This window comes from Diadema antillarum, unplaced genomic scaffold (genome assembly GCF_040938485.1).
Source record: "Diadema antillarum isolate AM-2024a unplaced genomic scaffold, OU_Dant_1.0 seq00000845_RagTag, whole genome shotgun sequence".
NCBI lineage: Eukaryota > Metazoa > Echinodermata > Echinoidea > Diadematoida > Diadematidae > Diadema > Diadema antillarum.
The window spans coordinates 19,063-37,806 of NW_027271719.1; the positions used below are offsets into that span (position 1 = coordinate 19,063).

General features: G+C 38.4%; 1 protein-coding gene across 1 annotated transcript; it reads left to right on the forward strand.

Annotated features, from left to right (window-relative positions):
* The first annotated feature begins 4,763 nt into the window (after window positions 1–4,763).
* Window positions 4,764–15,516, forward strand: LOC139740249 (small nuclear ribonucleoprotein E-like). The gene is made up of 5 exons (XM_071650831.1): window positions 4,764–4,929; window positions 10,299–10,325; window positions 12,095–12,157; window positions 13,368–13,446; window positions 13,946–15,516. Exons 1-5 carry the CDS (start codon window positions 4,882–4,884, stop codon window positions 14,005–14,007), a joined length of 279 nt encoding a protein of 92 aa, XP_071506932.1. The 5' UTR covers window positions 4,764–4,881; the 3' UTR covers window positions 14,008–15,516.
* Window positions 15,517–18,744: the final 3,228 nt, after the last annotated feature.

Sequence of the window (18,744 nt, forward strand, 5' to 3'; positions counted from 1 at the left end):
CCCCCCCCCCCCCGACATCCCATGGGTCTGGCACCCACTTGACCTTCTTCCCCCCCCCCCCCCCCCCCCCCCGGTAAAACAAAAACCCAAAGAGGTATGTCACACTTCTATGGGGAAGAGTGGCTTAATTGGAGCATGGAACACCAAAGCCAGAGGAAGTGCTATCGGCTATACGCATTCAATTGTAATGCTAAAGAGCCGTAACATGAATATGCATATCAGATTGTGAAGAGATACCACTCCTTCTCTAACACCTGCCTGAGTCACCATCTGGATGTGGATAACGTATTTTCTCTAGTCAAGTGAATTCTTCAAGACCTGAATTTTATTCAAATTAATGCATGCAAACTGTGACCGCCTGTTGCGATGTGAGAAAGCTACTGCGGACATTACAAAGGAGCAAAATATCGACTCCGAGACAAAATTCCTTGTCTTCTTTAATGCTAACAATACCATGCACAGATTCGTTAGGTTTAATATTTTATATTACGCAACCAGTGCAGTTAGTGTTTGAAATTAAGCCTGTCAAATGAATCCGGTGAAAAATCGATTTCTATGATTACGTCAGGAATTTTCGGCAACTGTTGCTTTTTGACGCAGGCTTAGGCAAACAGAACAAGAGGCGAGATGTGTAAGCCTAGCTATACTCCCTGCCGTCATGACAAAATCCTTGTCTTCACTAACGTAAGCAAAATTGGCTGTTTTCCCCTAATCTCGACTACCACCGGATCCAAACTGTCAGGAATTATCATTTCTGGTAATTTCAGAAGTTGATTTTCATGCAAATGGACACAGACTCTACGCGACTATTGCTGTGTTGGACCAGCAAGTAGAGCAAAAACAGGTCCACTTCATTCCCTTATGACAAAATCCCTTTTCTCTATTGTTGCGAACAAGTGAATCTTTCGAAAGTTAATAACTCAAGCACAATGTTGGCGCCTATACTGATGTTAGGTCAGGCGACTATACGGCGAACAGAACATAAGTAGATAGTTTATTCTTTTTGTTGTGTCCAGGAATTATGATGTATTCATTGATACTATATAACTTTTAAAGTCACTTGTGTGTATGTACCTATACCCTAAGTTCATTGACATGAGACATGTTTCCTTGTGACCATTTTTCCAGACATGAGGAGTCTGCAATAAACATTTGAAACTAACAAATTGAATCTTTTCGTCCGTTTCGTCAGCATGCTTTCTTAAGTTCCTCTGAGTGACATGTTTGTTTTGTTATAGCTAACACATTCGTTAGCAATTTCGTTACATTTTCCATTATGCAGCCAAAACTATATCATACGTGTGCTTATTATGTATTATTCCCTGTCAGATAAACCCTTGCAGTGTCGAATGTCATGCAAAATATGTGTGAGGCACTCGGGTGAAACGAATAAAACAGCACGAGCACAACGTATCCTATAGACCAATTCGGTTTGAGTACTAGTTTCTATGGTAATTTCTAACTGGGGGGGGGGGGGGACTTCAAGTATGCCTAACAAAAGATAATTTATGCACTGACATAGCAACGCACTTGACTCATTGCATCACCCATTGGAAGTGCTTAAAAATTGTTCTTTTTTGGAAGCCCTCCAGTTATGGCCGCCATTTATAAGTGACAGTGCTCTGAAGTCAGATTCATCTATACCAGGGACGTGCTATTGGGAAGGAGTAGAATCTCTGTCCAATTTATGCAAATTTATGCATAGGTTCTAAAGCATGACAAATGAATATAGCTTTCTTCTGGCCTTGACATCATGCCCCACATTATAAGTCGCTCTTTCATAGAGTTTCGATATGGAGACCAAGAGGTTCTTAATTTTGTATTTCAGAGGAAATACTGAAATCCTTTGTGGAACTTTTTGGTCATAAATTATTTTTGTTATCAAAATCTCGGGACTGAAAAATTACTTAGCGGGTACACACTACCAAGCTTTTAGCAACCCTTTTATGCTCCCAGTTTTTTGTCCTTGTCCGTAGCACCAAGTCATTCAAGTTATTTCATGATACCGATACATCTTTTAACAATATAGCATTTTTGTTTTTCAAACACTGCGAGATTTGTATGCAGTCTGGTTTGGGCGATATCTATGTGGTTCATTAGTTTATTACTCATCGATTTTTGTACTGGTGTAATCTTAGTTGGTCAAGACAAATATATCCGTTCTCCGTGTAAAATTTTATGCCTGTGAACTCGGGAACCTACAGTTTTACAAGCTTTATTAAAGCTTTTATGTAGGCCCCATCATATTTCTTATACTTACTAGTGACATTTTCGCACGATATGACCATGTGCATTTGTGTCAAGTACATTTTCTTTTTCTTTTTCTTCTACAATCAAAAGACATGATTGTATATATTTTGTATCTTGTTTTGTTGTCAATAATTTTGTAATCTCATCATTGAGAAAATGGAAATATGAAATAAAATTTGAACTGATTTGATTTGATTTGAAAAAAAGGGGGATCTTAGTATAAATCGCCTAAAAAGTTAGCATCTAACCATCTTGCGCACATTTTGAGCAATAACTTGGTTTTCAAGGTTTGGTACTTGAATGTGAAATCTTTCGGATGAAATAATTGGCGAATGCGTGTCTTTTGCAGTGAAAGAAGTGCGATTTTCTATCATACTGATTTTTGTTCGCGTGTCCTGTTCTAGTACACACTGAATAACTGCTGCCAAAATATTGAAAGGGACAGCGAACTGCTGCTCGTTCGGTTTGTTGTAAATGAAGAATGGCGCATATACTTGATTATAGAAATGATGTCTTTTGTCGAAGCAATATTCATTAACACCTGCGACAGAGCTCATATAACTTCTCGGCGGCACGGGCATGGGTACAAAGGAGAGAAGTTGTTTCTTCTCCTTAAGCACCACTCCACACGCTCTACATCATGTGCGGCAGCTTGCCCCGGAGTGCTAATATGCATGGCTGCACTCCGTAAGCAGATTGGCACTTATATATAACAATGGCAGGAGTTGAATCCAGAAATTTAAGAATAAAAAAGTTCACGTATTGAAATTATTTGATGCATTTTCAAAAACCGCAGTGGCGCTCACAAACACATCAGTAAATGTGACGATCCGAGGACATGGTCATCGCCCGAGTAACGATATCTGACTTGTTTTATTTTTTGTAATATCTAGAAAAATAGTGTTTGCCCATAAGTGATTATAATTGTAGTAAATCCTTCTCATTCCAATGTCGTCACTGCTGAAAGAGTAACAACGGGCATTTCTAACCTGGGGAAAAAAAGGTGAAGTGAACTCTCTAAAAAAAAAAAATCGAGTGAAAATATTCACTCTTAAAAGAGTAAATACAAAAAAGAGTGAATTTAGAGTGAAATTTGAGTGAATTTTGAGTGAATTTTGAGTGAAAATGTTCATTTTCACTCATTTTGGAGTGACCTCAGGGATCACTCGAAGATTTTGGAGTGATCCCTGAGGTCACTCCAAAACGAGTGAAAATTAACATTTTCACTCGAAATTCACTCCAATTTCACTCTAAATTCACTCTTTTTTGTATTCACTCTTTTAAGAGTGAATATTTTCACTCGATTTTTTTTAGAGAGAAGGGTTTGATCCCCTCATCCAATAGATCATTTCAATGTATTACAATAAAAAAAAAAATGGATGTTTCTCTTCCTGGTTATACTACAGCCTTGGAAACGAAACATTCCATTCACCTGCTCCCTCCATATATAAAAGTTAATGCATAGGCCAGGAATTCATTTAGTTGTTACTAGGTAAGGCAAGCTTTGTGGTTGTTAAGGATAACTTTTGTGAACAAAGCATCATTTTTTATATAAAATCTGAATACATTACAGAACCGGTCTATTCACATCAAAGAAATAACAAACAAACAACTGAACAGTGAAAGTATGCAGGAGAGGGGATCAAGGAGCTTTAACGGCATCGCCATCTCATCTGATTTTATATATACTATGACAGTTCATTATGATTATGATGGGAAATCTCTCAATCACTTCTGGTTTTAGAAAAGGTTTTTTTTTTTCAAACAATAAATTATTCCTTAAAGGTGGGCCTACAGTTTACCTTTGGGAGCAATGATTTAAAAATGTTCGAATTTTGATGCGAGTTTATATAAGTGCAGGTCAGTTGTATCACAAAACATCCCATCATAGGGCCTATAGAATTTGTACAATAAAGCCTTAAATGTAAGGAGATACTATTTTCTCGATAAACCATAACTGATGAAGACGGTTTATTCTAGAAACAAATAACTATAGGCCCTATTGTTCAAATTTCGTATATTTAACAATAGAATATACTTAACATTAATTACAAGCCTACTGATTAGCATTTTTACATTGGTTGTTTCTATCCCTCACTCACATTTTAGAACTATTTTGAAGCACTATAAACCTATTGAAGCTGGGTTTTTGTTTCACTTGCAAATGGGCTTCTAAGTACAGTGTTTACTAGGGTTACTGCTATTTGCCTGGTGAAAATCTGACTCAGATACTATTTAAAGTAATGCACTGATCTAGTACACATGTGTGTACATGTATCTGTGCTCAGAATGCATCGTCTAAAATCGTGAACGCTTGCCACCATGTAGTATGCTTGTAGTATGCTTGCCACCGTAACTTGCCGATAAGCACGTACGCGTTCGCCTGCGCGCACGTCGAATAAGCACATGTGGCGCCTTCACGGTGTAATGCTGTAGTACATAGGCAGCGTGCCGCCGCGCCGTCAGTCGTCGCCCGTAGCGCAAGTGTATGTTGTTGCGCTGTATGCACTTGATTGTACAGTACATAATACAACGATAACGGTGTGACAACGATTTGATACTTGTTCACAAGACGAAGATTCGAAGACTCCAAATTTTCTGTTGAGGCTGTCATCAAAGAAGTTGGCAACGATGGCATACAAAGGGCAAAAAGTGCAGAAAGTGATGGTTCAGCCAATTGTATCCTTTCCCGCTTATCTCCTAATATATCTTTTGTAAGATAGAATTAGATCTAAAATAGTTGAAGTATGGACAAGCTTCAGCATCATCTTTTGTTTCAAGTGCTTACGTACATTTACTTGTGTGGGACTGTGCCAATGCTTTTTGTGTTTTTTTTAGACGGCACAGATTGGGGAAACTAAAAATTTATCGGGGACCCTATCCCTAAACCTGACCCTAATCCTAATCCTAACCATAACCATCAAACCCTAACCCTAATCCTAACCCTAACCCCAACCCTAACCCTAACCCTAACCCTAACCCTAACCATAACCAAAAACCCTAACCCAACGTTTTTCCCATAGGTTTAACACGCGCCATGCCCCAGTCTGTGCCGTCTTTAAAAAAAACGCGCCCCGCGCAGCTCGCAGTTTTGTGAGATGAAAGAACATGCGCCAGTATTGTATGCCGTCGGTTAATTCGAGGCCTCGAATTAACCGACGGCTACTGACGGCCATGGCCGTCGGTGCCCCTCTCGTTGGCCGCAATGCCTTATGTTTTTTGATCAAAGTTACGGCCAAAAAAATGTGCCCTTTTTCTTGGGGCCGTGGTCCCCTTTTAGAATGAAAGTTACTATTTATGACGTATGATATGCCCTTTCTCAAAGTCTCTTTAATAAGCTTGAACAACTTTCCTGATCTCAAATATCATACCTTCAGTTCACTCGCGTCCCGATATATCTGATTCAAACTCAAAGTTTCTTTCCGAGATACGAGACGACGTGTACGTACTATGTACGCCCGACCGGCTTTTACCGTCCCGACTGCCTCCGCAGCGCAGTGGCCGCGAGTATGGTTGGGTGTTCATAATATCGGACACCTAACGTTTTTCTATCAATAGAAACGTGAAAAATCTCACAATTTGACTGAAATTTTACTCACGTGTGGAGAAAATACTCCGGATTCACAAGCGCGCACTGAAAATGCGATCTGAGGTACGCGCTCTTAGATGGCGGCTTCGAACGCGTGGGGTGTCATTTTTTCCGCACTCAGTTGCCCTGCTCATTTCAACCGACCACCCTGACAATGCGTATAAAGGGCACTTAAATGCGTTTATTCGACAGGCCGCTGTTTTTTTCTAGCCGTCATTTTTTCCCCAAATAGTATTTGAATATATTTTGAATCCTTCGATATTACTTTTGAAGGACTGTTTGATGAATTTGACTTGATTTTCATTAGGAAACTTTTCATCGTAATTGCAATAAATTAGATGAGTCGGTTTGTTGTTTCACATTCATTTCTCGTTTCTGCATCAACTCGTACGGTCGTAGCGGGCGACAAAATGTTTATGTCATGTATGTGTAACGTGTGTGCACGATCGTACAAGCGGCGGTGACAATTTTGCGGTCAAAATCGTCAAATTTATTACGGAAGGATACTCTACATCTAACAACGAGTCAGCAAAAAGGTAGGCCTAGTTATATGTAGTTACACGATAAACCTTACTCGATTTTGCTAAATTTCGGTTATTTGGAGGGAATACTTAGTTGTTTTCGCCACATCTTACTCGGTAGCATAGCCCAGTGAAGAATCGAACACCGTTGCGCGTAGTCCCATGCGTACATTTTCTTTCTGTACGCGCAATGCCATTATAATGCGCGGCCGGTCGTTATGGACCCGGTCGGTAGGTTGGACACCTACCATACTGCTAGCTAGGCAGCGCATATTCAGATAGAGTAGTAAAGAGTGAACTCCAAGTTCACCAAGAAAAAAGAAAAATCCCACGATGCCAAGGTGTGCCAGACTGGGGAATGGGGAGTGGTGGAGAGAGAGAGAGAGACCAATCAACAGAAGAAACCGCGCGTACTGGCGCATTCTTGGAGGTCATGAACTGTCTGTCATAGACTAATCATAGCAAGCTACACGCGCGCGCAAATTCCTTTGCCTTGTGGTTTTGCCAGCCAGCTGTCGGATTGTACTTTGAAGTTTCATGGCAGCCTGGCCTGGCTGGCCTGAAAGGGTGTCGAGTTTCAATCAATACCTACTGTTGTTTTATTCCTGTTTTAAAAAATGTCGTTTCACCTGATAGAAACGCGGAGATCGGGAATGTGTTACAGCTGTAGGGAAGAGGTTTTTGTTGTGTGTTGCACTTTGTGTGTGTGTGTGTGTGTGTGTGTGTGTGTTTGTTTGTTTTTCTCGGTTTGTTTTTCTTCTTTCTTTTTTCATAAACACCAAACATGCCCTTTCTAATGTGGCCTTGGTGCCCCTCTGACTGACTTACGTGCCCTGGCCTCTTGGAAAAAGTGCCCTTTTCTAAATGGCCTTGCCCCTCCAAAATCCTATTTCGAGGCCTGTAAGTTCAATCTCACTCGCAACTTCATATACAGTACTCTCCACGTAATCGGGTATCGCTTAAACGGGTACTCCGTTTAATTGGGTAGAAATGTCAGAGTCAGTTCCAGTGCACATTAAATCTACTTGATAATCGGGTTGCCTCTCCGCATAAACGGGTAAATGATTTTCTTCTGAAATCTAATATCTACCCACATTTTATCGCATATAACACTTTAAGAAATCATGCATGTCAAATTTTCCATGGCTAATCGCATTCTCTGCTTAATTTACAAAGAAAACCGATCATTTGGGGAGTGATTAAACATGAAAACACATGTACACAATTGCATAGACAGATAGGAGTTGGAACACACTTGCGCTCCTCCCTTGCTCCGCAACAACATTCACAATACGAGAAGTTTGCAACGAGAATCAGGCCATGCACCAGCTCCATAATTTTGCATTTCCCCAGTCAATCCTCAAAAAGTAACCCGTTCTACGTTACAAGTGCACGCAAAGAGACGTGTTCATTTCGGGAAACCCCTGCGTGTTAGCGAGGAGTCTAAATTACAGTCAAACGACAGTCTTCTGAAGACTTATTAATGTCCATAAAAAGAGTGTCAATTATTGCTTGTGACTGACCAAGTGTAAGGTACGTGTGCATAATGTGCAATGCAAGCAAGCACGAGTGTTAAGCACACAGTGTAGGTGTTTGGTGCAGTGTACAATGCATAAACACACATTATGTGAGTCCATTGGGAATGAGACGCGTGTTCTTCTGTTAATCGGCTACTCCGCTTAATCGGGTAAGAAACGCTCTGCCCGAGCCTACCCGATTATGCGGAGAGTACTGTATTTACGATTTGATGTTTGTAAATGGTTGAAATATATGTTGCGATAGCATTGAACGATAAATTGTTTACAGATTTTGCACTTGAAATTCGCCATGAAAACGGTCCGAACGAGTCATGAACTTAAGGCCGCCATTTTGAATCACGTCACTGCAAACTGAACGAAGCATCACATTAGAAAGTATTGTGATAATACGAAATTTCGGAATCTGGTACATGAGCGCACTTTTGTGGACTATGAATTTGTGAAAAAAATCCAAATAATTTTGAGTATGTATATCAAATTTAACAGGCTTTTTTCGAGCTTGTCTGAATTGGGTGTTAAAAAAAACAACTTTGAAGGCTATTTTCATAACCCTAGACTTAAGTTTTCCGCAGTTTTCATACATATTCTGACCGAGTGAAATGTCAGCTTTCAAATGATACCAAACTTGCTGCCTATCATCGTATCGCAAAAAACACCGACGGGAAATCCCGGGGCATGTCCACTGCCTGAACCAGCGATATGGGAGGAAAGTGTGCATTAGTCAATGGGAAATATGTGAGATGGTTGCGAGAGTGTATGAACTGATTGAAGAGGGGTACTGTTTATCTTTTCCTGGTTTATTTAGTTCTTGAAATGCAATAATGAATCATCCATCTTTTTGATTTTCAAACTACAACATGTTGTAGATTTTAAATTTATCAATTAACTTTTTGTTAGAGGAATATCACATCCCTCATTTTGGTTACTGTAACGGTAGGTTTAAAGCAAGTGACCCAATGTTCGACATCCTAAATTGCGGAAGCAGAATAGCGTGCAGGATCCGAACGCTTGCGCTACAACCATCATTTGAATACCTGTGACTATTGTTTGGCACTGGGTGTCCGTGGTTTGACATTCGCGATGTACCGCGCCATGCGCTTGCCCTACCTATGTGAATGTATTACCGCGCGTGCCATGCACGGGCGAAACTGTATACATAGTACATCGCACTACGAGAGCGCGGTACTCCATGTACTCCACGCTGTGCGAGAAATTCAATGCATAATAGACAACATGTTGCGATCGAACCATGGTGATACCGCAAATTCTGGCACGGGTGGCATGCAAAATATAAATATCGCGTAAACGCTCAAGTTTTTATCTCAGAAACGGCTATCATGGCTGTAGGTGTACACGCTGTACAGATTCAATGCAGATAAATGGACTAGTAACTTTGAAACTTGGAATGAGACGAGAATTGTGTTGCAATGCAACTTTACCCGTTTACTTACCCGTTGAACTGCTTATGCGAGTTGACCTGGGAGGGTTGTGACGATGATTTCAGGGGTCCGGCGACGTGGCCCACTGTTGTGCTCTTTGGAACACGTGTGGAGGTAGTTGCATAGTTTGAATTTCGCACTTGATAATGATATGCGCCATTTTGTATTAATTCATGATTTTCAGTGAATTTCTATTTGTAAGAGTGGTCTATTCATGGAACCCTGTCGAATCAAGGGCCACTTACTTTATAGCCACTGTAGGATTAACTTTATCTAGATTTCAGTGAACAATTGAAGGGTAACTTGCTTTACTTCCTATATACGAACATGTTCAGAAAATGCTCACACTGATTTGTAAGTTTTAGCAAGCTTTTGGATTCAATTGTCGCATTGTCTGTTATCTTATATACAGGGCAAGCCACCATATAACAGTGTGCCAGCATTGTAATTTTGTATGATTTACAAGTACAACGAACTGTGAGATAAGTGCAATGTTTCCTACACTGAAATATACAAATTTCGGCTCACTCGCTCGTACTTATTTAGAGTATTTTTTCAAGTCCTCAGTTTGTTGGTATAGATCGTTATCTATAAGGCCGTCACTATATGTTGATTAGAATTATAAGATTTAATAATCAGAAAATGACAAGAATTCCATGTTTTGTATGCTGAAATCCAAAAATTTTCGGCTGCTCTCGCTGGCCAAAATTTATCAAAATATATTACATTTAAATCACCCTCATAAGACCCCTTTTAAGTGCTTGAAAAAGCATATCACGGGGACTTTTTTTAAAGTCCCCACCGGGATGGAGTTGGGGTTTAACACTTTTTCAGAAATTAGGGGCGCAATTTTCACGCTTGCCCCGGGCGCCATTTTCCCTAGATACGCCACTGCTGACATATCTGGCTTTCACTATATTTATCATTGTATTCCTTGACTACGCACTCTCTTTGATGTCAGAACCTCATTTTCAGGTATCTTCAGAACGTAAGTATTCAGGAAAAAAAGAGATGATATAGTTATTCTGTAGAATTTGATGGCGCCTCAACATACTGTCATGTGATTTCACATGTTGCAAGAGAAAATCATCATTTGCTTTGCTTATTTAACGGACAAGTTCACCGTAATATACATGTGGAACAAATGAGTAAAGGCAGCAATATCAGTAGAACACATTACCAATAAAAGTTTGAGGAAAATTAGACATTCTCTTCAAAAAAATTATACATTTTTAGGTATCTTCTCAGTCACTGCTGGATGAGAAGACTACTACAGTTTATGATGTCACATGCTTAAAACCCTAATATATATGAGGAAAGTATAAAGAAAATTCCACATAATTTCTTTTCTTTTCTTTTTTTTAAAGTACACATTTTGTCGATTTTACAGGCTAGATAAGATGTATGTGAAGGGTAGTATTGTTCCCTCTGCCTTCTGAACGAGACAAGTTAAGTGCTCTTTTATTGTGGAAAAAAGTGAAAATATGTTTCTTTTCTACGCATTTGACATCACAAGCTTGTGATGTCAAATGCATAGAATAAAGAAAATATAGAAACATATTTTCACTTTTTGTAGTCTTCTCATCCAGTGATCACAGCCCTGAAATTTCAAAAGTTCATAATAAACTTTTGAACAAATTATCTGATTTTCCTCAAATTTCCACTGCTGGATCCTGGACTTGTATGTTATACTAATATTGCTGCATTTTCTCAATCCATGTGTATCAATATTAAGATGAACTTATGTAAGTCCTGACCTATCCTCAAAAGTCAAAATAACCAGTCACAGTTGGTAGCCTGGTACTGGTAGTATGGCAAAGTGTATATGATTTACATGAACATGTATACTCATATTCATACAGTGCACTTCAAGAACCTTTATAGCCAGACTTCCAACATGTGTTCTGTTCCTTATTGTTGAAATTAACCTCTAATGTATTTTACCATATTCCATAATGTACTCTCAAGCTTCTGAGCAGTTTATTCCAAAGATAATGCTTGATTAAAAAAAAAAAAAGAAGCAAAGCATACAAACCTAGAAATTAAACTTGTTATAGTATTTTGAATAGATTTTTAAAAGTCGTGTAAAGAGGAAATGTCCAGTGCAGATGCCAGTAGATCAGAGATCCCATCTGTCATACTGTATACGCTATAATTTTCGCGTACATAAATTTTCGCGAATTGTCGCTGTCACACATTTTCGCGAGTGGTTAAATTCGCGATTGGGGGACCAGAGAAAATATGAAGTGGCAAAGAAAGTGTGAATTTTCAACTTACTAGCAAATAAGAATGATACTAGTTATACACTGCATGAAAAAGACTTGCCAAACTCTGCGAACTAGTAAGTTAGAATTCAACATTTTTGAAGTGGTTAAGTCCATCACGCTAGATTTCTGACGAGTGGTCTCCTTGCGATAATGGATTGGCTCTCTACAGTATTCGTAAGTAGACGTGGACGTGCGTAAACAAGCTTAGCCAGTATGGTCTGTTCGGTAAGCTGTGACATGGTATACTAGTACTGAAATGTTCGTATCATCAAGGCAAGGGATTCATTTTGGAAGGTAATATTTTCGCGTGTTGTTAATTTCACGAATAGCTCCCGACTCGCGAAATTCGCGAAAATAAAACCCCCGCGAAATATATAGCGTATACAGTAGTAATCAGTCGAAGCAAGTTAATGAATGACACCCAAGTCATACCGTATAAGCTTGTACAACAATGTACTCTAAATGTTATGCTCCTCATTTTTGTTTGCAGAGATCAAGAGTCCAAATCTGGCTGTATGACCAGTCCAATCTGAGAATAGAAGGCCACATTATTGTAAGTACATTTGTGTGTAATGTACAGTGTGTATGTCATGTGTGTGTGTGTGTGTGTGTGTGTGTGTGTGTGTGTGTGTGTCTGTGTCTGTGTCTGTGTCTGTGTCTGTGTCTGTGTTTATCTTATCTGAACAGAATCTTAATTTTGGGATTGCAAGTGAGAAATCCTTAAATTTTATTTCCCCCTTTTTTGATAGGATTGTCTGCTGAAGTTCAAAGTATGTAATATCTTAGAACTGTCATGACAAACTTCTGCATGTAAAAATGCACAGGAGGAAGTTTTGCAATGAGTAAAAAAAACAATGCTGTTTTCTGCTAAGGAATTGCTTATCTCAGCCAGTATTATTTCTTGGTAAATTATTCAGTTTTACAGACTAAACACTTTGCAGCTTCTGTCTTCTCTTTTTTTTTGTGTGTATTTTTTCTTCCAAAAAGAGCTTATTCTATAAGAATTCCGTTTTCTATCACCTTAGAATCATTATCCTGTCCCCAATTATGACAACCATACAGCTATCCCTCATAGGGTGAAAAATGTGTTCTGAGAGCTATTAATACATTGTAATCAAATGGATGGCTCAACAATTTACATTTAAGTTGAAATTGTATGTGTAACTAAAGGAAATATGAGTTTGTGCAGCGTCATATTTTGATTCATGAATTTTGTCCATAGTACAGATTATTGCCTTCCATCTTCCTTTCTTTTCTTTTTTTTTTTTTGGGGGGGGGGGGGATAATATTGGCACAATATACAAGTATCCTGACTAGCAGCTAAAGTTCAGGTGTGATTGTTGCTCTCTTTCGTTTTTCTTTTTTAACAGGGAAAACTGGACAAAAAAAATCAGACATCAGCTTTTTTGAGTTGTGTGTTCATTATTGTTTTGATTTAAACCTCCATTGTCTCTTGATTGCCAAAGATTGAATAAATGCTTCAAAATGCAAAATGCAAATGGTGCTGCCATTTTTCATTCACCACAACTATTTGAATGATGCAAACTTGCCCAAAATGTGTTTGGTAAAGGATTAAATCAGAAAATGAAATAATAGCTTTTAAAAATTCAGAGCACCTCAAATCAAGATAATCCTCTGAAACAGTTGTTTATAGAGGAGGCGGAACCTGTTGCCGTGGTAACCATCAGCTAGCCAATATTTTAGCATGTATGCTTTTCAGATTGTGATAGAACTCACATTTCTGTCTTTCCTTTATATTACAGGGGTTTGACGAGTACATGAACGTTGTGTTGGATGATGCAGAGGAGGTTCACAGGAAAAACAAAACCAGGAAGCCCATTGGTAAGGCTCGATATTGATATTTCCCTTTTCCTTCAAAACAGAACGATTTCAGCACAGTGAGAGAAATACATGCATATTTGAGTAATGATGATTCTGATAGATTGATAAAACTTGCTGTAGTGCTTGTCTTTCATTTTATGAAGGTTTTGTGTAAGAGTTGGTGGTGAACTACATGACTTATTTGTTTCTTAGTGAGAAATAAAAAGAGTATCCGACAGACTAGTGTGTCATATTAACACCATTCTCTGCTGATCATGTAGCATTGGTTGCTTAATTAAGTTAGAAAGTGAGAATAAAACAACTTGTGATGTACCCCACCAAATGATGGCAAATAATTATGCTGTCAGAACAGGTGAGAGTATGTGATGTACAGTACTTTCAGTCGTTGAGTTCTCAGTGTCTAGAGTTCCAAGCATGTAATTGAGCTTATGTTCTTCTATGGCAGTTGTTCACCAGCAACCTCTTACACCTTGGTATTGTCTGATTTCTTGCTATCCAGGTCGGATTCTTCTGAAAGGTGACAACATCACACTCATACAGAATGTCCAGGTAGCAGCATAGCATCAGACGACCCTTTCCTGTATTCCACCATCATATTCTCAGTTCTGGTTCTTTTTTATTTTCCCCCAAATTCTCCAAGTATTCTATGTCTTTCTGTGTCATTGGCAATTCTTGAACTAATCTGTCTCTGAATGAAAAAACTGACACAATTGCCATTCATTGGATATTAGAGAAGTTGAAAAAGACAGATTTTCGTGCCTACTTTTGTGCACAATCTAATCATTCAAGAGAGCGAAAGTTTCGCTATAAATCATGCCCTGACCAATTTCAAGGGTTACATAGGAATCTTAACCCTAAAGAAGTTTTCTCTGAGTACTACAATGTATGATATCCTGGTCCTGTCAGATATTTGTAAATAATTTTTACCTTGATTAACCAAGGGTTTGGGTGTTCTTCTGTAAAAGTAGCTTACTGAAAGTGTGTACCGCTGTAATATGTTGCCTCACATGGAATTGGAGAATATTGATCTGTTTTCATACTGTAAGGAGGACAACAGTGCTTTGAATGCAAGTACATTGAGACGTTGCCTCCCCTCCCTACTTCTCCAACTTGAGTAACAAGTTTACATTATGACCTTATAAACAAAGGATAAGTATGGATGCTTCATGTACAGCAGGATGAAGTAACAAACTTGTTAGTGTTGTAGGCCCAAATGTTTTGATAGTGTAATTCTTGGTTATATGTTATGATTTATTACCTTTTCATATGGTAAAGAAAGCATGGGGATTTGTGTATGTTGAGTATCAGCACAGTTCAAGAGGGCATGCTGGTATCTTGCTTTGTTTCATTTTGGTTTTTAAATTTTCCATGTTATTTCTAGGCTGCGTTATTAGCAAAATAATTAATTGCTGTGGATATTGCGATTTGATATGCAAATCCAAGTCTCTGTGTGACTCTCCTTCTGCGAGTTTAATTTCATAGCAGGAGCTCAGAAGTCTGGGACACATCAGCATATGAATAAATGGCAGTTACATAAATCCATATTTCATTTTCAGTGTGGACGTTCAAAGCTTCCCTGGATTGTTAAATTTTTACCGGTATTTAACATTGATATTCCTGGTTCAGAGCAGCACCTAGGCCCTATTGCGTAGAGTTATAATGGATTGCATCTCAATCTTTTATACAACAGGCACCAGGTGCTATATCAGAAAATGAATCCATATGTATGTAAACATACTCTGTAATGCAGAAATTTGTCACTTTTATTTTCATGAGACAAGGGATTCCACTCTGTCTGTGCATTGTCCATGATGATCTGTTTACATTGAAGATTTTGACTACCGTGGTACAATATGTGTAAACTGCATATGGCCCATTTAGGAACATGTTTTTAATCATATCTGTGAAATATGTGATATATATGACATTTCCATATATTTTTCCCCTCCCTCAAAATACTTGGAGTGTTTGAATGCGATAAACATATTTACACTTGTATCCAGCTTCTGTTGTAGTAATGTACGTGTACAGTGTTTTTTGGGTGTTTTTTTTTTTTTTTGCTTTTTTAATGTGGTCTATTAAACTTTACGTGCACTTTTGTACAGAAGTTTCCAAGATGCCTAGCCATGTTTGCTTGAATTGCCGACTGATATTGTTGGAAGTTTTGTCGTACATGAGATCCCGAAACTTGGTGTAGATCATTGCACTCTATACATGCATACCTTGTAGAGTACATTATATATATAAATTTCAACAAAGAGTGCATGGAGAATGCCAATACTTTTCTGAGATGGCAGATGATGATTTAACCCAGGTGGAGGAGAATGGCGATTGTCTGTGACCATTGGGGATGTATATGATGTGCTAGCATGAATGTGAAATGTGCGGATTGTAAACCACTTAGAGTGGGATCCACTCAGATTTCTTATGATGAATTGTGTTCACAGTTATCACATGCAGATGATATTTTACATTATATTCCACATACTATTAAAGAATCTTGCTACAGGATTGGTCAAGAGCTAATCACATGATAAAGCGTAGTTTTGCCCATTACATCACCTGAGAAGAAAAGTTTGTTACACTCTATAGTGATAGTCCCTTTTGTTTCGCTGATCTCCTCAGTCTTGAGTTTGCGCGAAATAAAAGTGCGTTACACTGTGAACTATCTTGACCTAGGTCAATTGATAGTCCGAGTGTAACGCACTTTTATTTCGGTGACGCGGTGCGCGGTAATTACAAATTTGTTGTAATTGCCAGACCCCTACGTCTGAATTGACTTGTATTCAAAATGTTACTGTGTGTGTTTATGTTGTCTGGTTTGCTTGTTGGAGTTTTGCCTTGCTTGTGTTTCAGAATGTTCAGAATGTTTGATGTGGAATACATGTTTAAAGTAAATAATCAACTTTTGGTTTCAGGCAATGAGACAAAATATCACTTCCTTGGCGATCTGAGCGTGTACGCTATCTTTCCTCAGCTGCGCTTCGGAAAGATAGCTACATCCAGATCGCCTCGGAAGTAATAGTTTGTCCCATCACCTTCACCAACATTGATTATTTGCTTATTGTAGGTGTAAGAGAATTTGACGTATTTCTGGCTTCGCTATTTTGGAATGGCTGCTAGCACGAAAACACACCATAATCACAAACACAGATAGCAAAATTACTGCAAACATGGTATGGCAAGATTAAATTTGTAGAAGCTGACTTTATTACCAAATCAATGATTATATACACATGAGATGAATGTGTCTACAAGTTCAAAAGATTCCCATGCCAATGGATGTTGACTAACAGGATGAATGCTACACTGTATTTCAAAAATAACTAATATACACACTTCACTACATGGAGGTAAATTATGTACAGACCTGGTTCATGTTACACACTTTTATACACATGATACTGTACAATAGTATGTGTATGATTACTGAAGACATATTCACACTTCCAGATAAGTGTTTGGTAATGTCATCACAGATGAATAAGAAGTAATACACAGACATGTTCAGTTCTTTATTTCACACGGTACATTATCACAGCACATTAATATACTGCATTTACAAGTACGTAGTTTCTGTTACAACATACACGTACAGTGGTTGAATTTTAGCAGTGTTATATAATCATAAATTGATAGGATCAGTAGATGATGGTCAGTTTTTGCAGCAAGAAAGTGATATATTTCAGGCAAGAAAACAAGAACTCTCACAAATAAAAACACTAGAACATTTCAATCTACAATATTGAATGTTAATACTGTAAAAGTGTAAATTTTCGCGCATTTCGCGCAACCAAAAGCTAGCGCGAAAATAAAAGCACGCAAAGATTTTTGCGTGCCATACGTTCCAGTGCTGGATGTCTTGATTCCGCGGAATTAAAAACATGCGAAACTCTTCTTACCCGCACAAGCGCGAAAAATTAGTCGCGCGAAAATATTCACTTTTACAGTAGTTGTTTGTACTTCAAAAACTATATTCAAAGTTATAAGTAAGCCTTACAGTGTGTGACTTCAAAAAACAAAAACATAACATAAACCCCTATAATGACCAAAGAACCTGACGTGCACTTTTTCTTGTAGATAATATGTTATATGGCTGCTGCCTGACAAATGAGCTATGAAGGGTAGGATTAGTAATACTAACACCTGCTAATGTATGATTACTTCAATACATACATGAATATGAGTGTAGAACAAAAGTGCATTCTCTGTCTTAATATTTACGTGTGCTTGTTTTCGTACATGCTAGAACTGCATACACCAAATATTTTGCTTCTGTTTTCGTGATTTTGCAAGTTGGGTGCTATTCGTGAATTTAAGAATCTGCAAAAATATTAACCCTGGTTGCGCCATGAATATGACATGTATGTGTACATGTACTGGCGCACATCTAAGCTATTATGCTTTACAAACTATAATGCTTGTCACACGGCACATGGGTGTTTTTGTTTTTTTCTGTAGTCTTCAGCCTCTTGTAAACATCACACAAAATGGGTCTTTAATTTTCTACATCCACATGATGTCATTACCATAATGCAGTACTGTATTCATGATTGAATCATTTCCCTGAAAATTCCCCTGACAAAAAGAAACAACAAAATCTCTTCAGGAAAGTTCACCTACACTGAGGTAAGAGATACATTTTTTTTTTTACACACAAAGTATACCCAATATAAGTAAACTCTTCTGGCAGGACATCTACTGTATATGTTTTGAGTTTAGTCAGGTCTGCCAACATTCCCACATCCAAATCAGGGAGATTCCATACAGCAGTCAGGGAGGTATCTGTGTGTTACATGCATTTCAATGGGTGAAAATAATTCCCAAATCAGGGAGATTTTAATATTCTCCTATTCAGACATGAACAGATTTGGACATTTTCAGGGAGACTCCTGCAGAATCAGGGAGACTTGGCAGCTCTGGTTTAGTGTGCATTGGTGAGATTTTGTTGCAGAAGAAGACACATCATACGAGTACATTCTACAGGCAGAACTTGTGACTATAATTGCGTGTGTGTCTGTACTACTTTATTGTAAGTTCATGGCACATATTACACTGGAAGATTAAGAGATTGTGGAACACATTACATCACACACAAGTATGCTCATTCTATTACTTTGTTCTATCATCAAGTGCATGGCCATGGTCATCTTGGGCTTGGGGCTACTGAACTAACACAACATTCTACGAGTTCACTCTGTGATGAAACTAGTGCATGATTGATTGTCTGCAACTGATTTTGTTGTTCATGAAACAAAGGAACAGGTGCTTGGAACAGGTGCTTAAAACAGACATTAT

What these genes read in the sequence shown, in the direction of transcription:
- LOC139740249 (XM_071650831.1), top strand. Translation starts at nt 4,882, where the DNA reads ATGGCATACAAAGGGCAAAAAGTGCAGAAAGTGATGGTTCAGCCAATT. An exon ending in TTTTCAGGTATCTTCAGAAC is followed by an intron (nt 10,326 to 12,094) that starts GTAAGTATTCAG and finishes TTTTGTTTGCAG; the next exon opens with AGATCAAGAGTCCAAATCTG. An exon ending in GAATAGAAGGCCACATTATT is followed by an intron (nt 12,158 to 13,367) that starts GTAAGTACATTT and finishes TTTATATTACAG; the next exon opens with GGGTTTGACGAGTACATGAA.